At 34.9% G+C, this 26,104-nt stretch overlaps 2 protein-coding genes across 3 annotated transcripts in view; one reads left to right on the forward strand and one right to left on the reverse strand.

Moving 5' to 3' along the window:
• Positions 1-12,737, reverse strand: part of LOC149785034 (CCR4-NOT transcription complex subunit 11-like) — a 38,830-nt gene extending 26,093 nt beyond the window's left edge. Inside the window, exons 1-4 of the mRNA XM_089978738.1 lie at positions 12,674-12,737; positions 7,490-7,595; positions 6,206-6,340; positions 1,221-1,337 (exon numbers count right to left, since the gene is read on the reverse strand). Of these exons, the coding sequence (XP_089834864.1) occupies positions 1,221-1,337; positions 6,206-6,340; positions 7,490-7,595; positions 12,674-12,723 (408 nt within the window). The 5' untranslated portion in view covers positions 12,724-12,737. The remainder of the gene's footprint in view (positions 1-1,220; positions 1,338-6,205; positions 6,341-7,489; positions 7,596-12,673) is intronic.
• A 728-nt stretch (positions 12,738-13,465) lies between these two features.
• The window catches only part of LOC149785035 (resistance to inhibitors of cholinesterase protein 3-like), a 29,156-nt gene continuing 16,517 nt past the window's right edge, over positions 13,466-26,104 (forward strand). For both annotated transcript variants that reach the window (XM_089978739.1, XM_089978741.1), the window contains exons 1-2: positions 13,466-13,607; positions 23,998-24,095. In XM_089978739.1, coding sequence (XP_089834865.1) covers positions 13,475-13,607; positions 23,998-24,095 — 231 coding nt within the window. In that variant the 5' untranslated portion in view covers positions 13,466-13,474. The remainder of the gene's footprint in view (positions 13,608-23,997; positions 24,096-26,104) is intronic.

Raw genomic sequence — 26,104 nt, forward strand, 5'->3', positions numbered from 1 at the left:
TGCTTGATATGAACTAGGCATTCTGAGGGCCTGCTTGAATATGAACTAGGCATTCTGAGGGCCTGCTTGAATATGAACTAGGCATTCTGAGGGCTGCTTGATATGAACTAGGCATTCTGAGGGCCTGCTTGAATATGAACTAGGCATTCTGAGGGCCTGCTTGAATATGAACTAGGCATGCCAAAGGTCTGCTAGATATGAACTAGGCATGCAGTTTCAACATCTCTGGGTAAGTATCGAAATGAGTGCTCATGACGGTTTCAACTGGCAGAGAAATTACAGAATTTTCCCAGGGAATCTCTGATTCAATATCCTGCCAACCACTTGTTCTGAAAATTGTTTCTTTGACTGGCTTACTTGACACGAGTCAATCATGCAGGTTCAGCACCTCTGGATATCTACAGAAGACTTGCATTGATTCCCAATTGTTTGTGCAGTCAGAAAGAAAGCAGGATTTCTCTGGTAATCTCTGATCCCAATTTCAATGGCCCACTGATCCATGATTTTGATTCAAACTCAGGATTAGACACTCCAATTCACTCACCTTTTGCACTACCTGAGCCATAAAGAAGACAGGAAACAATTATAAGACTGTTCCAGTTCAAGGAAAAAATGTCAACTGCCCAAACTTTCTGATCTAGGTCTAGAGAGACAATGGAAGAGAGCAATGCATTCTACTTTGCCACAAAAGGTTTATGAGAGGCCAATAGTAACAGATGCAAATTTGACTGAAGACCAATGAGAACAAGAACCATTTGGTAGAAATCAGCTGAATGCAACTGGCCTCTGAGTTGGGGACAGTCAGTCTGCCTTGGAAGTGGCCAATTTCAATGTGGTTCTTTTGGAGACAACATCACCTAAGATGATCCCACACCAGAGGTCTGTAAACATGTTTCCCCTTGACTTAGGATGTAACTGAAGAGATCTGATTCATGCATGGACAAAATCCGAATGTATCATCAAATAATGTCACTCACCATATCTGAAAGGTATGTACTATGGAGGTAATTATAATAATATTCTGGAAGAGGTATTTCCCATGGACACTATTTTTAGCATCAATATGATTATATATAGACAATAAAGATTAATTTTTTTCTCTAATCTTTCTCAAAAGATTTAAGAGGCAGCAAATACTAAATTCTCCTAACATAACTGTGAGCATGCAATTTATTCAACTGAAATTTTTTATTCTTATTGAAATTATGTAACTTATCTACCTCTTTTGACGGGCTGGAGATGAGTTGAGAGAGGAAGTATCTCTCTGATGGAGAGATGGCAGGAATTGCCCAGTGGAGGTCAAACTGACCAGCCTCCTGGTTCTCTGTTTGAGGATTCTACAAAAGATAAAAGGAATCAACTAAAATATCCAATACATATACACATAATGGACAGTAAATGCAGTGTTAATTATCATAACTGTAAATGGGCACTGGAAACATAGAAGTAAATGCAGTGTTAATTATTATAACTGTAAATGGGCATTGGAAACATATCAGTAAATGTAAATGCAGTGTTAATTATCATAACTGTAAATGGGCACTGGAAACATAGAAGTAAATGCAGTGTTAATTATTATAACTGTAAATGGGCATTGGAAACATATCAGTAAATGTAAATGCAGTGGTAATTATCATAACTGTAAATGGGCACTGGAAACATAGAAGTAAATGCAGTGTTAATTATTATAACTGTAAATGGGCATTGGAAACATATAAGTAAATGCAGTGTTAATTATCATAACTGTAAATGGGCACTGGAAACATAGAAGTAAATGCAGTGTTAATTATTATAACTGTAAATGGGCATTGGAAACATATCAGTAAATGTAAATGCAGTGTTAATTATCATAACTGTAAATGGGCACTGGAAACATAGAAGTAAATGCAGTGTTAATTATTATAACTGTAAATGGGCATTGGAAACATATCAGTAAATGTAAATGCAGTGTTAATTACCGTAACTGTAAATGGGCATTGGAAACATATAAGTAAATGCAGTGTTAATTATCATAACTGTAAATGCATTGGAAACATATCAGTATATGCAATGTTACCGTATTTATGGTATGTTTTTAGATGGCAACAAATAATTACTTTTTTTGTCGTCCAAAGACATTAAATTCTTTAATAAGGTGTTTGAAAACATAGGAAGATAAAGTTGTGCCCTCCCCCATCTGAAACAAAAATTACCATTAGCTCACATGACGATATGCTGCCGAGAAGTAAACAAGTAGTTTGCCTAACACCACGGACAGGATAATGAATGAAAAAAGGCATTACTTGCCTATTTGAGACATGTCCATCCACCAGAAAACACAGCCATACATGTATTAGAGCCACGATTGTGTGTGTATTTTCCAAAAGAACTGCCATATTAGTAATCTTGTAATCCATAGTTTAACCCTCTGCTAATCAGTGATCATTAAAATCTACATTACAAATGCACACAAGCTTTATTTCTGTGTAATTAAGATATTAATACAAACTAAATAAAAAGATTTTGGAATTATAATTCTGAAGATATTTATGACAGAAACATTTTAGTATCAAGTGCAGAAATACCAGAACATGTATGATGGCTAATCTTAGAGTACCAAGGGCGAGAGGCTCCATATAGGGTGAGTGTTGTATGCACACCTAGGAAGGGTAAAAATAACAAGCAAGTTGCAATATATGAGTCAGCGTGATGGTATTTTTTAAAAATAAAGGTGATTTATTTGTTGTGGTTCTCTCTTCTTTTTTCCACCCACCTAGCCGAGGGTAGCTTCAAAATGAGCAGAGCTTGCAGACTCAAAACAATCAACTGCTCAAAGATTGTTTTGATGCATGTCTGAGATTTCAAGGTGTCTAGGTGATAACTGTTAATAAATAACTTGTGTGGATTTCTTTGACAGGTGTGTTCAGAAATAAAAGGCAGCCATCTGGATTTCGTCAAAAGAGCACATGAAGCACCAAACATGTAGCACCCACAATCAATATTTATCATCTACAAAAAAGTTTATTACCTGTAGAACAATAACTATGTTTAAACCTTGGTGTATAATGCCTCAGGGATAATGGGTTTGTTTTGCTGCATGCTGCCAATGAATTTACTAATCCATACCAACTCTATGATGTATTGTTTAATGATATAGAGCAGGGGTCATGGTTTCTAATCAAAGCCATAACTGTCACACCTGCTTTAAGTGGTTTCATGTGTAATGACTACAGTGACAACCAATCATAATTTTGTTAATTAAATTAATGACAAACACGCTGTGAATTTTACTTTAAAATGACACAGCAGATCTTAGAAAACATAAGTTGTAGAAAAAATTATTGCAGAGCAACATCTGAAAATTACAAGGCATTTAAATATTATATTTGCCACTGAAAACAAACCATTACCAAAAAATTACCATAAATATGGTAATTATTATAACAAAAATGGGCACTGGAAACATATCTGAACTTTTATGATCCTGAGAACTAAATACAAAATTACTCAGTGGTACAAAATTGTTTAATCTTTAACCAATTCTTAATACAATATTAAATGAACAGAAAGAATAAATGTTAATAGAGATAACAACAGTGATTATGGTAAGTAAGGTGGTTGTGGCAGGAGAAATTGTAGTGGTAGCAGCAATAGTGAAAGAAGGGAAAGATGAAGATGAATGGGTTGTGGGGGAGGAAGTGTATTGTTGTAATTATATAGATAGTAACAGACATGAGAATGATAAAGTAAAAACAAAATCCTGAGGTGTCAAAAAAGTATCATACATATGTATACTAACAGATAACTGCATATTTTAAATCATTTTCAGTATTAGGACTGGTCGGCCTGGTGTCAGGATAATCTGTCTGGATGGGACATCATGCTACATGTCTGCGGCATGATGCCCCAGTGTCAGACATTACTTTAAACTGCCAAACTGCAGACATTATAGCGATATGACTGAATTTTTTTAAAGCTATGTTAAAAATCCAAAACACACAAATCATTTTCAAACAAATTAGAAACCCTTTCTAACATATTGCTATAAAGCTTAATTTTGTCCATGTATATAGATTATATTTTAAGACAATGGTCATTTATAAGCTATAAATAGGTTGCTTACTTGGAATTCAGTTCTAAACCAAGTCTTGATTAGAAACTTGTTCAGAAGATTCTGTTTGGGATAATTTTATGTAGGGATGAATTGTGACAGACATCAAATAGGGATGTACAGTGACAGAATTGTGGGGATGAAGATAAGGTGGAAGTGAAAAATTATTTATTCCTATTCCTATTTTATTTTCAGTGTGCAGAAGTATTTAATGTTGTATTTTGATTTAATCTTATTTTATTTTGTAGTTACAGTGAATTCATTCAAAGATATTAAGGTTTACATCATTGTGATACATCAAGGCTGTTGGTATATTGGCACACTGAAGGCTATTGGTACATCAGCTCATTCAAGACCTGGAATTTATTTGGAACACTATTATATTATTTTTTTTGGACTTTTTTTGGACAGAACATTCAGGCTTATTTTGGATTTCATTCACAATAATGTTGTTGTGGGGTTTAATGCCATTTTTCAGCACACGATAGGCTATACATGGCGGCCAGTATTAATGGTGGAGGAAGAACCCGGGAAAACCCAGAAAAGAACCACCGAACCATGAGAAGCTGCTGGCAAGCTTTCTCACAAACCCACATTAGCCGAATCCGAGACTTGAACACGTAGACAGAGGTGAGATGGCAGCGATCTGTAAAGGAGAGCACTTCAGACCACTTGGCCACTCATAACCCCCACAATAATGTAATTAGAGTATTAAATCATTTGTTGATTTCAATAACTTGTTGGTTTAACATCTTTTTGTTACTTAGTATAATACCATAGAGATATAACAATATATAACAAGTGAAAATTCTCAAAATTAGGGAATTCCATTCCGATTTTCATGCCTGAAGTTATGCTACTGGTGGTGAAAAAAGTAATGGTGGTGGTACAATGAGAATAACACTGATGAATATCAGACCCATGATAACAATAGAAATGGATTTAAATTGCTAAATTTTGATTATGATGCTTATAATAATGAACCAAGAATTATAGTTGTATAGATGTTTTTATTGTCATACTTGAAAACATCATCAGTAAGTAAGATTACAATACAAATGCACCAAAATCATTATACACTGACCTCATGTTTAATGTAGGCACTAGTAGGACATGGTTAATTCTTGAGAATATTGACCAACAAGTCTCAGTGACCTTGACTTATCAAGGCAACTAGCACTGAACTAATTTAAAGCGCAACAAACATTATTTTTTTATTATTAAATTTACCTTGACCTTTGATTGTTAGACCCCCCCTCCCAAATTTATTGGTTTCTTTCTTACCTCAAGTGCAAGCCATCCATAATGTTTGGTCAAAGAAACTTACTCTAGAATGAAAGTGGAAAACCATTTTTTTCCCCCAAACATAATGACCTTTACCTATGAACTTTCAATCCCAAAATCAATAGGACTCTTCCATAACTTAAGTGTAAACCCTCCACAAACATTTGGCAAGGTACAGGATCTGTAACTAAAGCTAGTATGAAAAAACAAAATTCTAAACATTTGGCTTTTCTTCCTTCCTTATTCCAAGTGCAAGCAATCCATTAATTTAGTCCAGGTCTTCAATTGTGACTTTTTTAACTGTACTTTCAGTCGGCAACATATAGCCACTACTGTGTTGATGTGCAGTAAAACACTATTACATACATGCATATCTATCTACATATATACATACATATATGTAGAACAAAATATATCATTTGAAACTGATTTTCTTCTTTAAGTCACTGTGATCTTGACCTTTTATCTTTTGCCTCCAAAATCAATAGGCTTCTTCTTTATTTCAAGTGCAAGCCTATCAGGCAGAACTGATATTACTATACAGAAACCACATTTCCTTAAGTATTAGTAACCTTAACCTTTGACCTTTTGAAAACCAAATCAATAGGCTTCTTTCTTGACCAAAATTCAAGCCAATCACATTTGGTAAAGGTACAATGTGTAAAACAAAAAGTATTGTGCCAAAAGAAAATAGATGCATGAACAGATGTCATAATACATGTTATTCCTTTATATGGCTGTTGAAAAATTACGATGAAGCATATGGTTAAGATTATGTGGTGGTGCAGGTTTTATGTAACTGATGGTTAATGATGATAATGAGATAATTACCAGAAGATGAACAAATACGGAAGCAAATGGGTTTACAGCAATGGGGTCAGGTCGATACATCTCATACAACAGAAAAATGGCAGCCAGTTTCTGAGTTGGATGAGGAAGCAGATCCCTGTTTTGGAGTAACATCACCTGTAAAACAAAATAATAATTTTGGAGGAAATGGTTATGAAAATTACCTTGACCTAGACAAGTTCAGGATATTGCAGATATGGAATGCCAGTTAAGGACCTGAAGACCTTAATTTACTCCCCATTGTCAAGTACAGTGAACCCCATCTATAATGAATCTCTTGAGACCATTCAAAATCATTAGTCCTTTATAAAATTTCAATACCAACAATAAAATATTTAAGACAAAACAATCTGAACAAGGCTGTCTCACTACTGAAATTTTATCATTATTACATTTATGATAAACTTACTTCAAAGTAAAACTTAGTAAATTTCTATGACACTGCTCTTAAAATCTTAATATAAAACATGTATGTCAATAAGGTTTTGCATACTTCATCAAACTTTCCATGTCAACCATCTAGTATGTTTGTGCATATGTGTGGCTTTTTTGCAACTTTCCACGCTTATATATCATTCAAAATTTAATGGAATAAGCTTGTACAAGATATGAAAAAGGTCAAGTAATGGTTATATTTAATATGACACAGCAACTTTCCATGCCTATATATCATTCAAAATTTAATGGAATAAGCTTGTACAAGATATGAAAAAGGTCTGGTTATGGTTCTATTTAATAAGGCACAGTAAAACAAGTAGGGCATGCCATGGTATCTGAACATTGCTGATCCAATTGTAGGATTCAAACCCACACCCTTTCTGTAGCAAATCTGGCATACAAACCACTGAGCCATGACAGCTCCTTATACTACGACAAAGGATGATGTTGTTGTTGTAGGGTTTAACGCCATTTTTCAGCACAAGATAGGCTATACATGGCGGCCAGTATAAATGGTGGAGGAAGAACCCTGGAAAACTCAGGGAAGAACCACCGACCCACGAGAAGCTACTGGCAGGCTTTTCCACATACCCATGCTAGCCGAGCCTTGGACTCGAACCCACGCAGACAGAGGTGAGATGGCAGTGATCTGGAATGGTGAGCGCTTTAGACCACTCGGCCACTCGGGGCCCCGACAAAGGATGAATTACTTGCTCAATTTTTTTATAAACTGATCAAAATATTTTAAAAATGCATAGTCTAATGACTTTTAAACAGTATATTGCATGAGAAAGAGAGAGAGAGAGACAGAGAGAGAGAGAGTCTTACCAGGGCCATGCCAATCTTAAAATGGTCTGGCTTTTGAAAGTAGTGGTGAAAACTTGATGCAATTGATTCGAATGTTTGGGTCTGTGTTGCATCCTCAGACAGCACACTGCAATAGTTAGTTAGTTAATTACATTTTGGTTAATACATGTTTACAAAACCACTACATTAAACAGTTTATGAATGCCATTGCCATCAATTAATGAGAGCAGTGATTCGATCCCACTCCCTTCCTGCCTCCAAGCCACAAAATTTGCAAAGTCTCTGCAAGTGCCACTTTTGATTTCTGATCTTGTCTTGAATAAGGCCTATGGCCTTCAATGTGGATGTGTTTGATACATAGGAATCACTGCTCCCATGCAATAGTGTCTGTATATGCCTGATAATATAATTTCATCCTCCATATACCATATTAAATTCCATTGTGCATTAAACACCAATGCAAATGCAGGACCTTTCTTACTTGCCTTGATTTTCAAAAATTGCTAAACTTGTTGCAATAATTCTTAGCCAATGGCTTTTTAGCATTGGGAGAAAGTGTATGTTTCAGATTCTGACAAAAATTGACCCAAAAAAAGTTAAGAACTGCCCTTAAATATTCCCCTCAAAAAATCAAATTACTTCTTCATGTGTTTATGCCAAAATTACAACAATGGGTAATCAGTTTACATCTTATTTACACATGTAGTGGTAATCTGACTGCTCAGCATCCATTCTGACATGAATTGTTGCAGTGGTGGAACAGGATCAGTCTCCAGTAGATAGATTCTGGCTGGTTTCTGTAATTTGTTGATAGAATGTGTAAACATATCTTTTTGTTTCATTTTTAAAATTCTTTAAAAAATATCTTTCCATTTTCAAAAGCAGTATACTTCAACCATAAAATGTTATGTACTCTAGATGGCCTTTAAAACAGCATTTTTGTCCAAGTACCAGAAGAATCAAAAATGCTTATTTATGCAGTTCAAGTTGTTTTATTTTAAATGTAATTGGTGAAAGCTGTCAATATTCATTTCTTAAAAATTGCATGGCCACATACATTCCTTATTTTATATAACTTTTTATGAATCTAAGGTATCTTTTGATTTCTCTACTTTTAGATCTTCATCAATATTTGATGACACATAAGCATCATTTGCTCAATATTTAAAAGACCTGTTTTTTAAGTACACTTTGTCTGATTTTGTCCAGTGGTATTCTACGATACAGTTGTCAAAATATTTTATTTTATTTTGCAATGGTGACAATATCTGAAAGCTGATCTGCATCACTAACAAAAACAAACAAGAACTTACTGTCAAATGTAGTCCAATTTTGGTAATCAGTCTTTTAAAAAATGTTACAAAAAAGTTTTCAACTTTTAGTAACAGTACCCATATCTAATGGCAGATCGACATCATTTGCATAAATTTTAAAAAGTTCATACTGCCACTAAAGAGAACTTAAAAAGTTCACACTGTCATGAAGAGGAACTGTAACAGAGTGAAATTTGAAGAAAAATATTGCTGCACGATCATTTCCTAGATATCAATAACCAAACAACACACCACATAACAAGTGGGCACCCTAAAAGGGACTTAAACGGTTCACATTGTCACCAAGGGGAACTTTATGAAGATCATTTACAAATTCAAGGTCCATAAATGCTTAAAATATTTACAGATAGGAAAAAGGGTGAAACAGTTGCATTGAAAAAACAAAAGATTTGGCAAGTTTATGTTTTTAAACTTTGAAATTTAATCAGCACTGGCAGAGAAACTGATTAAATTTTATCAAAATTTGGTGAAATTTTTAGTTAATAAATAGCAAACCCAACTTATTCTAGACAATCATGGTGCCATGTTAGTCTGGAAAGTCTGTAAAGCATGAAAGGTGCATTGAATGCCAGTGTTAGGGTCATTCTGTTCATATTCAAGTTAGGAATTATAAATCAATGAATGAACTGACTAAGTTCTGTGCACTTTTTATCACATTAAAGATTACCGTTATTAAATTGGTAGGGGGTACACACAAATGGGTAGGTATGGGTTACTTTCACAGACATCACGATTGTGGATGCAGATACCCACAATGCAACATGGGCGCACCTTGCAATACCATTTGAGTCCCTAACAAACCTTTTAAAAATGAGTCATCATGTATATTCAAGATAATAATCTGATTTAATTGTCAATAAGGATATTTAGTGAATCAAAATGATATATAGATTATACTTGAAATTAGTGCCCTTATAGCACCAAACAACCCCCACAAAAACCTTGAAGTTCCCTGGCTTACATAGAAAGACAGAAAAGTATGTTGAACTGTAATCGTGCATATTGCTATCAAACAGAAATGCAGTCATATTTTTACAAACAGACATATTGCCATTTTAAAAAATATATTAATGTTTCTGAGCGTGTCATCTTGAATGAGTATATATGGACAATGATCTTCGGGATACAATATCAGTTATGGAAATAAAATGTTATAGCATATGTATTATGCCTGAACTTTAATGTACAAATACTGATTTGCGAAGTTTGCTTCAGTGGCCTAGTGGTTAAAATGTCCACCTCGGAAGCGGAAGGTCATGGGTTCAATCCACAGCAGAGTCATACCAAAGACACAAAAATGGTACTAACAGCTGCCTTGCTTGGCACTCAGAATTAAGAGGTTAGTGTTAGGACTGGTCGGCCTTGTGTCAGGATAATGTGTCTGGGTGGGACATCATGCTACATGTCTGCGGCATGATGCTCCATTGCTAGACATTAGTATAAACTGCCACACTGCAGACATCGTAGCAATATGACTGAAAAATTGTTAAAGCTATGTTAAAAATCCAAATCACACACTGATTTGTGAAAACAAGTGCATGTGCCAAAGACAACTAACAAACCAGTTTTAATTAGTACAGTCAGATATTATACTTGTGGTGGAGATGATGGAAGTAGGATTGCACTGAATGAAAGCAATAACCATCCCAAAAAGTTATATCTTCAGTGTATTAAAACGAAACATGTCTTTGTGCCGAATGTCAAAACTCATTATTCTTAAAATGCTTTTAGAAATATGAAATTATATATTAATGATTGGCTTTTTAACTTGAATGATAACCAAATGACTGATTTCAGCCCGTGACAACAGAAATGTTTCTACTTGGTTTGTGGATCCATCTGAATATGCATCTTGATATTGACAGTTCTATTAATTTATGAAAGAATAACAAAGATGGTTGAAATTTCAAGGTTTTACTTGAAGGAAAAAGGGAAAAAGTCAGGCATTCGGTCTTTTGCAGTTGACATGCATAACTGAATGTGACATATATCCTTTGGCACAAAATGGGATATGTGTCATAATTATGTAAGAAGAACAATGTTGTTAGTTGCCAATTTGCTTGGCAAAGGAATCAAAATGGTGGATATGGTAGTACACGTTTTGTGACGTCACGTGAAAATAACGGATAGTCAGACCATAGTTGCTAGACTCAAGCTTGATGTTGAGGAAAAAAACCCAATCATCTCAAGGAAAAAATCATACAGTGACAGAAACACCTCAGATTACCTCGATGACCTGTTCTGACATTGTTGTTGTTGTTGTGGGGTTTAACGCCATTTTTCAGCACGATAGGCTATACATGGCGGCCAGTATTAATGGTGGAGGAAGAACCCGGAAAACCCCGGAAAGAACCACCGACCCACGAGAATCTACTGGCAAGCTTTCTCACATGCCCACATTGGCTGAATCTTAGACTCGAACCGCCGCAGACAGAGGTGAGATGGCAGTGATCCGTAACGAAGAGCGCTTTAGACCACTCGGCCACTCGGGGCCCCCAACTGTTCTGACATAAAAGCCTGTCTATCATGCCATATTTATATACTATATAAAAGAGAAGGTAAGTAACTTCCAAATACTTTGTTTGAACCATGACCCTCAATTTTCTGTCTTAAAAGGCGCACGAAAAAACTCTATGGCTTGTTTTACTCCTGAGATATTTTTCTATTCATCAAGCCGTCATTGACTTTTCTGTGTTGCACCAATCTGAAGTTACAGGCTCCGAAACGTGCAAATTTCGAGAATTTTGCCTGCCAGGAAAACGTTATGTTAAGGTGAAAACTGTTGAAAAGAGCTACATATACCATGTTTGTGACTCTACAATACATCCCTTCTTTAATTACAGAACAGTGGTAGTTGCAAAAGTAAGTTCTTACTTACCATTAACTCGATTAAACTTCAGGAATCCTGTTCCATGGAAGAATTAGACATTGTCTTCTTCACTCCACTCATTGCATACAAGCGACTCTCATTTTCAAAACAAGTACACTATGTGGCACACATGTCAATGGCGAAATATGATAAATCAGAGTAAAAATATTTTCTCCATTATCTAATGTACAATCACTAAAATAATAATGATTGCAATACTTCAAATTAAAATTTCCAGAAATATGTTAGATAATGACTGAAAATATTTATTTCTCTGATGCATGTTATTTAAGTATAACCTTTTTGAGCCAATTATATTTTGTACGTTATGCAGCCTGTAACTTCACACATTTCAGAGACTGTAACTTCAGTTTGGTGCAATGCAGAGAAGTCAGTGATGGCTTGATGAATAGAAAAATATCACAGGAGTAAAACAAGCCATAGAGTATTGTCGTGTGCCTTTAAAGACGTAAATAGAATGAAATCGAGGGTCATGGGTGGAACGAAGTATTTGGAAGTTACTTACCTTCTCTCTTATATAGTATGATACACATGTTCCTATATCCGAACGGGTCATGGAGGTAATCTGAGGTATTTTTGTCACTCTGTATGATTTTTTCCCCTTCAGATTATTATTTTTTTCTCTCAACATTAAGCTCGCGTCGAGCAACTGTGTTACACACGTTGAATGCAGTAACCATATATCTTCCAAGATTCTGTCAATTTTTTTTTTTTTTTTTAAGGTTATGATATTAATTTAACCGCTACAGCATTATAGCCATTTACTGTACTAGTGAAAACTTTCTAACAAAAGGGTACCGCTTCTATACGATTGGCACCCTTCCCCATTTTTGGAGCCCCGTCAGTAGAAACATCAGTTGCTCTGGTTAAAAGCCCGCATTTCTTACTCGGTATAATATACCAGTAGCTACATATGTAGCATCTCTTTATATTACATCCTACAAAATTATAAATGCCCTGGCTTCATCAAGGAATATTCACCTAAGTAACGATGCCAACTCCTTCAAGGAGAGCGCCATATTGGAACCCATGTTTATCTCGTACAATCTCGTCATGTTTTCTTAACGTACAGGGGGCGCTCTGCAGATATTATTCACTTCTGAGAAAGTGGTGGGTGTTAGGTGAAGTTGTTTACATTTGCACAGTGGAGAGAATGTTAATAGATCTCTATATTATTTTCATCTACTATGGCTAAACTTTCATTGGATATTGTACTTGTGTAAATTGTAAATGATCTAAGCATACCGCTAACTAAAATGACTGCTCCCTTGTGCTTAAAAATCAGCCTCAATTAGTCTAAAGTACACAATCTTTAGCAGTTATTAAAATAGGTAAATTAATTTTGACAGACTAGACAAAGCTATCTTCTGAGAGTGCAATGAATGAATTGCCAAATATATAAAATGTATAATAGTTATAAAAAAAAAAGGTGTCGGCTCTTTTTTATCCTTCACAATTTACTTCTTAAGTCCAGGAAGTGAAAACGACGAAGCGGAGCTAGCAGTTTTTGAAAGATGCATATTTGAAGTAAGGCCAAGCTGCATACTCTATAACCCATATTACACCCATAAATCATATACCAAAATAAAGGGAATTAAAGGTTTTTTGAATTATACCTAAGGTATACAAGATCCTTTCTAAATAGCTAGTTTAACCAGCGAGGACACACTGGAAATTCCTTTTCTTTTAAATTTGCAAATTACGAAACTAGCAAGTACCACCACAATGGCGAACGCATGTGATTGGAACGGTATTTCACGAGATTCCCACTTTGTGTACAAAATGGAGATTGCTAATATCCGAATCGTTGCTGTTGGTATAATTGTCATTGGATGTTTTTCCTATCTCTACCCCAAGTTATTGCATCCAGTTGTTTTGAGTATGCTGGGCTATAGTATTCAGCCAAATGAACAGGGTAATTGCAGTCTAGTGGGCATAAAATGCATGTTAAAATTGCCAATGTCATGACTGAACCTCAGAGCACGAAACGGGAACGAGGCTTGTTTTCATCGTCAGAATGAGAATGCAATCAATTTTGATCCATGTATCAATGCATCTTCCAATACTATATAAGCCATTTATGGGACTCTCTTAGCTGCGCGTGTATGCTTATATAAATGAAACAGTGCTGCAGCTAGTCCCACATGTAAGACCTGACGCTTTATGTTGTGTTCGTCAAGGTCTAACGGCCGCACGATTCACCCAAATCCACTACAAACCTGATGCAAATTAAAATAATTATACTCAAAACCACAAGAAAACATTGGAAACAGTATTATTTTATAGAAACAGACGACAAAATAGGCTGCATTTATTTTTTAGATCGGAAGTAAACATTGAAACAAGAGACACAAATGTTACTATATTCATCACCAGTCAGAACTGAAATCTATTCTGGACAAAATAAAATACAGTAAACAAAAGTACATTACATTAGCGTGGAATGGAATAAAAAAATATAAATTTATTATTTTTATTTAAAATGTCAAGAAGAAATATAATATATTGCTATAGGCCTTAACAACAACAAATTGTTAATAAAGACAGTAACAAATACATGTAAGCATATTTATAATATCAAGCATATGTTATTGTTGTCATCCTCATTGATATGTATAGCACACTGATGCTCCATTATTTACTTCACAATGAAGGGGCCCCAAGTGGTCTAAAGCGCTCTCCTTTATGGATCACTGCCATCTCACCTCTGTCTGCATGTGTTCGAGTCTCGGATTCGGCTAATGTGGGTATGTGAGAAAGCTTGCCAGTACCTTCTCGTGGGTCAGTGGTTCTTCCCAGTGTTTTCCCAGGTTCTTCCTCCATCTTTAATACTGGCTGCCATGTATCACCTATCTTGTGCTGAAAAATGGCATTAAACCCTACAACAACAACAACTTCACAATGAGGCTGTTTACATTTGGAATGTACTGACTGGGTCCGCCTTTGACTTGATAACCAGCAATGGGGATGAATCCAGTAACATTTGTCTCCCTTTTGTCATTTCCATCCATTGTAAATACTAAGTGCGGCATAATTTGCCATCTGTTTCAACAAGATAGTACTCTTTCCAAAGTTTTCTTGTGGTTTTGGTTATGTTTCATTTGATTTACATAATGTTTGGGGTGGTTTGGGGCAGGTTTTGGGTGAATTGTGTGGCCCGTTTAAAAATGAATTATTTTTCTGCTAAAATAGTACCGTACCCAGCGTTTTTTTATTTGTAAAGATATCAAAACCAAATTGGGCACATTCATGAAGATTATTTAGCTGTTTATAAAATCCTTTTTTTTTTAAAATATGGACTACAAATAGATTTTCTACCTTTTTTAATATACCCTATTTACCGTATGTTTTCGGACTGCAACAAATAATTACTTTTATTGTCGTCCGAATACGTATCAAATTCTTTAATTAGGTGTCCGAAAACATACAGTTGAAGATAGATTTATAACCCCCCCAATGTCTGTAACGAAGTTACCGTTAGCTCACATGACGATGTGCTGCCATGAAGTAAAACAAGTATTTTGTCAAGCACCACGGAAAGGATAATGAATGAAAAACAGGCATTACTTGCCTATTTTGTCTGAGTGATACATGTCCATCCACTAGAAAACACAGCCATACATGTATTAGAGCCACGATTGTGTGCGTATTTTCCAAAAGAACTGCCATATTACTATATAATCTTGCAATCCACAGTTTAACCCTCTGCTAATCAGTGACCATTAAAATCTACATTACCAATGCGCGCAAGTTAATCTCTGTGTAATTAAGATAGTAATGCAAACTAAATAAAAAGATTTTGGAATTATAATTTTTAAGATATTTATGACAGAAACATTTTAGTATCGAGAGTAGAAATACCAGTACATGTATGATGGCTAATCTTAGAGCACCAAGGGTGAGAGGCTCCATATAGGGTGAGTGTTGTATGCACACGTAGGAAGGGTAAAAATAACAAGCAAGTTGCAATATACGAGTCGGCGTGATTAATATGTTGGTATTTTTTTTAAAATAAAGGTGATCTATTTGTTTGTTTCTCTCTTTTTTTTTTCCCCACCTAGCCGAGGGTAGCTTCAAAATGAGTAGAGCTCGCTGACTCAAAACGATCGACTGCTCAAAGATTGTTTTGATGTACCGGTATGTCGGAGATTTCAAGGTGTCTAGGTGATAATTGTTAATAATAAAACTTGTGGGATTTCTTTGACAGGTGTGTTCGGAAATAAAATGCAGCCATCTGGATTTCATTAAAAGATCACATGATGTACCGAACATTTAGCACCCACAATCAATATTTATCGTCTACAAAGAGGTTTACTACCAATAAAACAGTAACTATGTTTAAACCTTGGTATATAATGCCTCAGGGATAAGGGGTTTGTTTTGTAGCACAATGCCAATGAATTTTACTAATCCATACAGACTCTCCGATGTATTGTTTAATGATATAAAGCAGGGGTCATGGTTTCTAATCAAAGCCATAACTGTCACACCTGTTTGAAGTGGTTTCGTGTGTAATAATGTCTACACTGACAACCAATCGTATTTTTTTTAGCCAATCAAGCTATTAAAATATAAAGTAGAAATAAAATACCCACCACTATCAAAAGTTTATATACTGGATAGCTGTCGTTGTGAAACATAATATTGTTAGTACTGTAATAATTTTGATAGATAAGTTTATCATACGTTATGCAACAAATGAGGAGGCACTGCCTAGTTCGTGGAGGGACTCTCCCTTGCCGAAATCGTCTCCAAAGAGGTCAGTAGACCGTCCACAGAAGCGACCTTGAATTAATGATTCTGAGGATGCATCACAAAAAGAACCGCCTACGAAGAAAGCTGCTCTAGATGATGAGTCCGATTGATTATCTTGAACCCGAGAGTGCTCCACCTGGTTCTGTATTTGGTCACTATAAACATTATACATTAAAGCAAAAGCAGGATATCGTTAACAATGCAAAATGTCTGGGAATTAGACCTACAGCAGAAAAATTCAAGATTCCGAAATCCACAGTGAGTACCTGGATGAAAATTGACTTTTCTGCCAATCTGAACTTGAATGGATATTTGCCTAAGTATGGACGACCCATTTCATATGAACAAGCTATGGATGATAAGATAGCTCAGTGGGTGCTCACTCAGCGTGACTTACAAATTCCAGTCATTGTTGAGGGAATATGTATATATGCCAAGGAGCTTGTCTCAACAGAATTTCTGGAGAGCAAATTCCATGCCAGTCGTTCATGGGGAGAGAGTTTCATGAAAAGACATGACTTTGTGCTCAGAAGCAGGACCTCTCTTGCCCAATGTTTACCCAAGGATTTGGAAGAAAAGATTGCTTCGTTCCACAAATTTGTGATGGATAGACTTGAGGAGGACAAGTTTGACAATTAAGTTTATTATTAACATGGATGAGACACCGATGTACTTTGATCTTATGCCAGGGAAAACGGTGGACAAAGAAGGAACCAAATTGCATTCTGATTCGTACAACTGGCGTGGAGAAGAGACACATTACTGTCGTTTTAGCCGTTGCAGGTTCTGGCAACATATTACTTCCAGTGATTATTTTCAAGGGAAAGAGACAGGTAGATCTAAAGGCACCAAAAGGGTGGATTATCAGTTCAAGAGAAAGCATGGATGGACGAAACGCTAATGCTGCGATGGATTGAAGAAATTTATTTGCCATTCACCAGAAGAGAGCGATCACTATTAGTTATGGACTCATTCCGGGCTCACATCACTGATGACATGAAGAAACAGTTGCAGCGTGGAAACGTTGTGCCAGCAATAATACCTGGAGGCTGCACATCCAAATTGCAACCACTTAATGTGAGCATCAATAAACTTGTCAAGAGCTACCTCCGCCGCAGCTGGATGGAATACATCAGGGATGCTACGAATGCATTAACATCATCTAATGAAAGCAACAACGGACAGATCAAGACAGCCAGCAAACAGACTGTATTGGTCTGGGTTGTAAATGCCATGGACAAATGGAAGGAAAAGCGCACAATGATAATTAAATCTTTCAAGGTGTGCAGCATCAGTGTCAATCAGAGCGGAAATGAAAGCGCGCTGATCAGAAATGACAAACAATTAAACAATATGGATGATGATAGTGATACAGAATTTGAGGGCTTTTTGCCCAGGGACCTACAAAAGGCTATGGACAAGTTACTTGATATTGAATAATATATTTAAATATATTACAGCATTAAATCATATTTCTTTTCATTCTTTGATATTGCTACTTATTGTGTATGGCTTAATATACCAATGTTTATCTATCTGCATACATACATACATACATACATACGTACGTACATATATACATACATACATACATACATACGATTAAAAAATTTAAATTATATTAGTTCATGGAAGTTCATAATCACAATAAATATTTGGCTACCAAATGAAGCGAATTTTGTATCAGTTAAATTAACGGTAAACACGCTGTGAATTTTACAATAAAACAAAGCAGCAGATCTTCCTAGATTGTGTCTGAAAACATAAATTGTAGAAAAAAATTATAGCAGAACAATGTCCGAAAACTTACAAGGCATTTAAATATTATATTTTCCACAAAATAACAGTGTCCGAAAACATACGGTAAATACGGTATTATTATTACAGCAATTTTTAACAAGGGAGGACACTTTTCTCGTTTCTTGCACGACCTATTTAAGAGTAAATGCTTATATTTCAAGCTACATTTCATGTAGCTTAATAAATTTGGTACCGATGTTTAGCTCAGTCATTCGACTTTGTATGCGTATCCGAAGTTGGGCTTACTATCATACCTTTAAGGAATGCCAGACCATTTTCCCATGCTAATGCTCGATATGGCCATGATCACACACACTTAATATGCAAGAAAAACACACTGAATGGAATACTGACTTCTCAGTGGCCAACTGTAAAAAGGTTATAAACAAATGCAGGATGTCATTTTCTTTTAACAAATGAGCGAACAGTATTCCATTCAGTGGGATTTCACTTGCATATTAAGTATCAACTTCCGGCTTGCACACGCATGACACCACAATTGAAATCAAAGTAAGTTCAAACACTTTATGGTAATTACACATAAAATCCTTGAAGATATGTATTGTTAATTAATTACACTTCAAAGCTATGATAAAATTAAAGCAGAGCAGAAGCTAGTACTATGGAAACCAAGTTTCTGAAATTTTGAAAACAGTTGGAATCCTCGATTCCAGCAGGTTTTTGGAACTTAATGTGTACTATGAGTTTAATGTACCAAGAGTTTATATTGGATGTTAATTTTAAACAGCCAATGAAAATAAATGTAAGAAACGACAATAGAACCCCTCTGAGAGGCCAGTCAACATGGACTTAAAAGTGAGGCTGGTTTTTTTAGTGCAGTAGGACTTGTGTCCCTTGATGGTTCATGCTAGTGTAGGATGGAGGAAGCTTACAAGGAGTGTTCTATACCATTGTTGTGTTAGAGCCTGTATCAGAAAATATAAATAGATAAACAAGGCTTGACTTGCATCAAGTCCTCAAACATTTTATATGTTGCTGCCTTTCAGTAAATTGGATCTTGTATGCAAAGTTATTTGTTAATAAGAAATTGACTTCTTTTATGCAAGTTTTTATAATTAGCAATTAGTTTATTTTATTGTGCAACATTTTTTAAGAATTTTACTCCACTGCTTCACAAATTTAGTATTGATTAAACTTTTGTACATGTGTCTTATTAGCTCACCAACAAAAGGTTACACAAGCTCTGTGTGATCTTTACTTTGATACCAGTAGTTTTTGTTTTTGTTTTTTTAATGTATACTTCACATTTTCTAATACTCTTTTTGTTTTCAACATGGAGTTAAATACCTTCTTTAGATTGATATTTAAATTATATTTTTGTGTTTCCCATGAAGCAGATCATATTATGGTTGTCCATTGCTCTGTCTATCACCAGTTTTGTTTCCAAACAGTAACTGAAGTTGTTCACAGTTCATAGTCATCAGACACTGTCGATGGCTTGAACTTGGTCAAAGAAGAGTCATATTGATGTTGGGGGTCACATGTCACTATGACTAAAAGAAGATAAATGGTTTTTGCACAATAACATAGGTGACTGCTCAGGTGGCCTAGTGGTTAGAGCATCTGCCTTGGATGCAGGAGGTCATGCATTTGATCCCCGGGCCAATACCAAAGACTTACAAAAAAATGGTACTAACAGCTGCCTCGCTTGGCGCTCAGCATTAAGAGGTTAGTGTAGTACTGGTCAGCCTGGTGTCAGGATAATGTGACTGGGTGAGACATCATGCTACATGTCTGCGGCATGATGCCCCAGTGCTAGACATTCGTTAGTGTTAGGACTGGTTGGCCTAGAGTCAGGATAATGTGACTGGGTGGGACATCATGCTACATCACTATAAACTGCCAGACTGCAGACATCGTAGCAATGTGACTGAAAAATTGTTAAATCTGCATTAAAAATCCAAATTACACACACACACACACACACACATAATAACATAGGTCCTCTACCATCTGCATTTACCAGACATTAATGATAGCTTGTGCTTAAGCTAAGGTTGAAGTTTGTTGATTTTTACGTCAAAATGTCAAAGGTCATAGAAAAGGTGACTAATAGTTTCCATGTTAAAACATTAGTTGCATCACAGTGAGGACCAAGCTTTTTAGATGGTGTGAATCTAGGGAACGGAAGAAGTCTTAAAAATTTGGTGATTTTTGTACATCTGATTTGGGGCCAATATTCTGCTCTATTCCCAGTGCCAAAACATACTATTTTTCCCATTATGGTATTTTAAAAAAATCAAAGGCAAATTGCCTAGAAAATACACCTCATATTTTCATGCTTAGACTACTAAATGAAAATAGAATGCACAAGAAATTGTGTATACTAGTTACTTTCCTTGCCATTAGTCTTGGGCAGATGTAGTTTAATTTCAGTGATGGAATTCAAGCATCTTACTAACATTCATCTGACCACTTAAAAAAAAATATGCAAATTTATATACTGAGAGTGACAGGTGTAAAGTGAAGTTGTTTGCATTTGCGACATGCATAATGGGAAGTATGCTGGCATACCTATGTTACTTTCATGTACTATGGCTGAAATTTATTTGGATATTATACTTGTGGAAATTATACATTATCAAAGCATAGTTAACCAAAGTAACTGCTCCCATGTGCTCAAAAATCAAAGTAATCTGAAGTATACTATCTTAAGTTATTTGCTTTTTTATACAATTTACCTCAGAAGTCCAGGAAGTGAAAATAACCAAGTGGATCTAGCAGTTTTTTTATAGGTGAACATTTAAAGTAAATGTCAACATGTATGCTCAATAACCCAAATTACACCCATCAATCATACACCAAAATAAAGGAACTGAAAAGTTCTTTTAACAGTGCCTAATTTATACAAGGTCTCTTTTAAATAGCCAGTATAACCAGTGAGGAAAATTGGGGAAATTCGTTTTCTTTAAAAATCTAACCCTATCCAAATACAAAACTGTAGAGTGCTATCTTATAACAAATATGAAAATTGGTGCAATTATTTTTCTTATTTTCATTCATCATGTATGATGTTCTCTACAAAACAGTCTTATGTTACGTGTTAAGGTCCAAATAAACAGTAACACAAGAAAGCATGAAAACAACAAGCTTTGAAAAATATAATAATTTATTTCCCTGGAAAAATACTGGAAAAATGGAAAAAAATAACCTAGGGATTCAAGAATCAAATCCTAGAATAATCCACGAATAGTATTTTCAAAGTCTTGTTAATAAAATGTTCCAATGAATTCAAGTTTGAATCCCGACGAAGAATCCAAGATGGAAGACGATGATGCATGCTGTAACCTGTTTTATGTTTAAGTCTACAGTTCCTTGTAGAAACATAATAATTAATCCTCCTATTTTGGAAATCCAAATAAATTTTTTAAGAAATGTCTTTGTTCAAGAATTCTGTATGAGCACAAAATATTTTCAGAGAAATGAATTAATCTTTTAGAATCTGAAAAATTAAAATAAAACTCAAAACCTTAAAACTAGTCACAACAGAAGAAAACAACTTCACATCAAGTGCTTAAAAGTCCCAAAACTCTGAGAGAGAGATCTAAATATCGCTATTAATACTAAGTATTTTGCAATTTTGGAAATGCCTAATTGCAAAATAGAGGATCATGTGATCATCTTTGCAAATAAAAATCACATAGCCCTGTATGTCCTTGACAAGAACCAATAATTTTATTCTGAGAATAAAAGTTGTTTACTTGACCCTCAGTCAAGGCCAGGAACTAAGTAAAAAATAAAAACTGTTTCTATTTATAGGTATTTGTGGAAAGATTCAGGTCAAACTGAATCTTCTGGAAAATATCAAATTCCTAGTAAACAAAATTACATTACACTGACATGTAAAGAAGAAAAAAAAGATTCCAGAACCCACAAACAATCAAATCGCATCAAATCAAACACAAATTAAATCAAATATATATAACAGCAGTACTTTAACATTGATGTTATCCATGAAAATAAGATAATTATGCGTTTTTTGCTTTTGCTTACACATTATACCTTGTGGCAGTATTGTGTGCATTGATCTTTATTACAATTCTGTGATCATAACTAAGTAATAGAAAACAATGAAATCCAACAAGTTTTGTAAAATTCAACAAATAATTTATTTCCCTAGAATGCAAAATGAAAATTTAAAAAGATCTTATAGTAGTCCAAAAAGATATATCACCAGTCCTAATAGATAAAGTTCTGATTAAATTCCAGAGCTATTCCAAGGAAGATGAAACAATGATTGTTTAGATTTGCCTGTAGATTCAAATGTACTCAAGTAAAACAAACCTGAAATGTGTTGATGTGGTAACAGTCTGTTGATGATCACAAAAATATAATCCAAGATAGATTTGTTTAAATTCACTATAATTCCAAGTGAATGTCTCTGTGCAAGAATGTTATTGTATTTTTTGTAGTTCGAGTGAATAATTTGAATAAATAACTCTAGCCCAATTCAAATACTGAACACAATAATACAAACGATTCTGTTTCAGGATATTACAGCACAAACAAATAATTTCTAGATAAACAAGCTTATAAAGCCCTCTACTTGACTTAGGTCACAATTAGCATTTTCTGAAAATACTATGACTTTATGGAATTTTTCATTCTAGAACATTCCAAGACGTTTACAAAATAAAATCTGTTACTAATATTACAAAATAGAATGTGGTAAACATCGGGTAGACTAGGTATTTTTATGGGGGAATTCCAGTAACCATGATCCAGACCCTAATAAATATGTTTACTTCCGTTGATCATAATACTTAACCCATACTGATTATTTGTTTACAGAATTAGAAGTTATTGGTTAGGTATCAGATGAACTTGATTTTGGACAAGGTCAAGTACAAAATACAGTTATAACTTATAATCATGTAGAAAAAAACTAACAATTACAAATTAAATTTACATAGCACCTTAATTATTGTGAATTATAAGTCTTAGAACACAAGTGAAGTCAGTGTAAAAATTACTGCATTAACTGAACAAAATATATAGTGAAAATGTTTTAATTCATTTGTAATGAAATTATTAAATAATTTATGACAATGCAAATTTACTTTATTCCATGTACTAGTGTAAAAGAATATGCATACATTTTACCCTTTGACCTCCATTAACCCAATCAGTTCCATCCCTTTTCAAACTAAATTTATTGGTGATGTGGCAAGGTTTAGGATGTATGGAATTGTTAGGCCTGCTATAAGTGACTTAATGACAGGCTAGGTTCACAAGGATGCTTTCGTTGTAAAGAAACTAAAGATTGCTGCACAAGTCAAAGAGACAGTGGAGAAGGTTGATTTAGCCATATCGATAAGGGGATTGGTCTAAGCAGGATCCAACTGATGATAAGGTTAGCTATATTCAGCAAAGTCATTAAAATGAAAACATCTTCCAGGGTGGAATCCCGAAATACTACCATGGGATCCAAGTTCAAGCACTGATTTTGGTTAGGAGACAATGGAAATTTTTAAGTGAGAGATAGCTAATGAAACTCTGTTTCATGTGTTGTCATTCAAGAAGTATGTGATAATCAAGTGTAATTTAAAAATCCCTTTTTTGCTGTGAGACCATTTAAAGATTGTGCAGTTTAAATTGTGGTTTATCACTGCACTACATTTCATCATAATATATTTTCTTGATGTTAAATTCAGTTTTCTACTGAATGATTTGACATGTGCCTCGCAATTTATGATATTAAGTATTTTTCTTTTATTGTTATTTTGCAGCTTCAAATGGTCGAAGACCATTTATACCTCATGGTGGACAACATGATAAGCCTCCAGCACATCCCGGAGATCATGAGGATATAAAGCGACACATGAAAGTATGTACATTGTGACTAAAATCATTTCCAGATACTGTACTGAGTCTCCTTCATTATAACAGTGCATGTGAGAAAACTTGTTGGTAGCTTCCCATGGGTCAGTGGTTATTTCCATGGTTTTCTTGGTGCTTCCTCCACTAGATAAACTGACTGCCATATATAGCCTACCATGTACTGAAAATGGCATTAAACCTGCAACAAACAACACTGTCCATGGGAACAATGGAGTATATATCCTTATAGTGAGACTGCCTTATAATGGAATACATTATGCACATAATTTCACCACTACATAATGAAATGGGTTTTATGATCATGCCAGCCGTATAACATGAATAGTGTAATAATAGATGGCATTGCAGTAAAACCTGTCTTGGGAGACCACCCCTTCTGCCAACAAAAAAAAATGGTCTCTCAAGACAGGTGGTCTCATAACAGATCTGTACAAAAAGGCCAGTTTCCAGGGTTGAATTTCAGCACTATTTAAGAAGAAAAAATAACCAAAATCACTATTCTAGTCTTTATTCATAGTTCTTGTGAAAATATTGCATGCATTCATCTGAAAAAAAATTATATAGCAGTTAAGATATACATCTGTTAAACATTAATTTCATTCATATTTCAAGATCACATGTACATGTATTAGCACATGAAATCATTTCTAATTTACTCCTTGTCCTTTGCAACAAAAACTGAGTTTGTGTTACCAACATTTAAACGGCTATTTTGCAACTTTCTTTTTCACTTCTTTCAATTACGTTAATTCTTTCCATGAGTTTGAGAGTTTGTCTCTTTTTAGTTGGAGGTTCTACCATTGCTGTTAAGGTGCTAGGTGTTAATGTTTCAGTATTCAGTGGTAACAATGACTGTAAAGACAGTTTTGATATGCTTTGGGGAAATAATATACATATGTTCATTGTACATATACCAGTGAATGAAATGAAAAGATATAATTAACTCATCCACAAACAGAATATTCTATTCAGAGACAAAAGCCAATGCTTTCATTCACAGATAACATAAAGGGATTAAGTCTGTAAAACAAAGGACCAGATGACAGCATGGTGTATGGAATGTAATCAGTGTAAAATAAAAGCAACAAATAACATGGTTCTTTCTGAGTATCAATCAAATCTAGGGAACTTTCCTCACTTGCTGATTTAATAGACAAACGCCTCATTCACCCCCAAGCCATACGAATTAATTCCAAAGACAATGCATGCAACTACTACCTAGATTTCTGCACTACAGTGCTAGTTCATGATGTATCCTTGAGCCAGGTTTACAGCCTAGAATAAAAGTCACTAAATGCTTGACCCTGCCAAATTTATAAACCAGTAGCCAGACTCCTTTACCTTTCCTCCTTTTCTCTTGATCAGAACAATCTTTACTTTTCAAGCATGTCATGATCCCAAAGGATTAAATAAAGGTCAGTGGTGTTTTCTCTGTTGTCGCAATATGGTCGTTCATAATGCTGGATGTACTTTAGCCTGGTTTACAATCTATACTACTTGCATTGCCGATAAAATTTCAGAAACCATTACCCATTCATTTCTTTTTTAGAACAGTCTTAGCAATCCTAGTCTGAAAGGACTAAATAAAGGTCAGTGGTGTTCATCTCTGTTTTTATGATGTGGTTGTTCACAGCAGTGTCAAAATTCGTATTTTGCCAATATCACTAGTTGCTTTCAGCAGGTGGTAACTCATGACAGTGTGTTTATATAATAAAAGCAATCTGTGCATTATGATTGTAGTCGTAAATGACAGGAGGTAATTCATAACTGAGGTCATTCAAGACAGGTTTTACTGTATAATGAAGGAGTATTCATCATATATCCCAGGAAACAACTTTCTGAACCAAGAGTATATTATACAATGACTGAGTAGCTCTTGGATTTTAGCTATTTAGTTGGAGATTTTATCACTGAAATTCATATTGATTAACAGTTTAATTCTTTTGTATACACAGTACTGTAGTATCATCCCCAACTAAAAATGAGCCATGTAGG

This window comes from Sinohyriopsis cumingii, chromosome 13 (assembly GCF_028554795.1).
Source record: "Sinohyriopsis cumingii isolate HCF-2022 chromosome 13, ASM2855479v2, whole genome shotgun sequence".
Lineage (NCBI taxonomy): Eukaryota > Metazoa > Mollusca > Bivalvia > Unionida > Unionidae > Sinohyriopsis > Sinohyriopsis cumingii.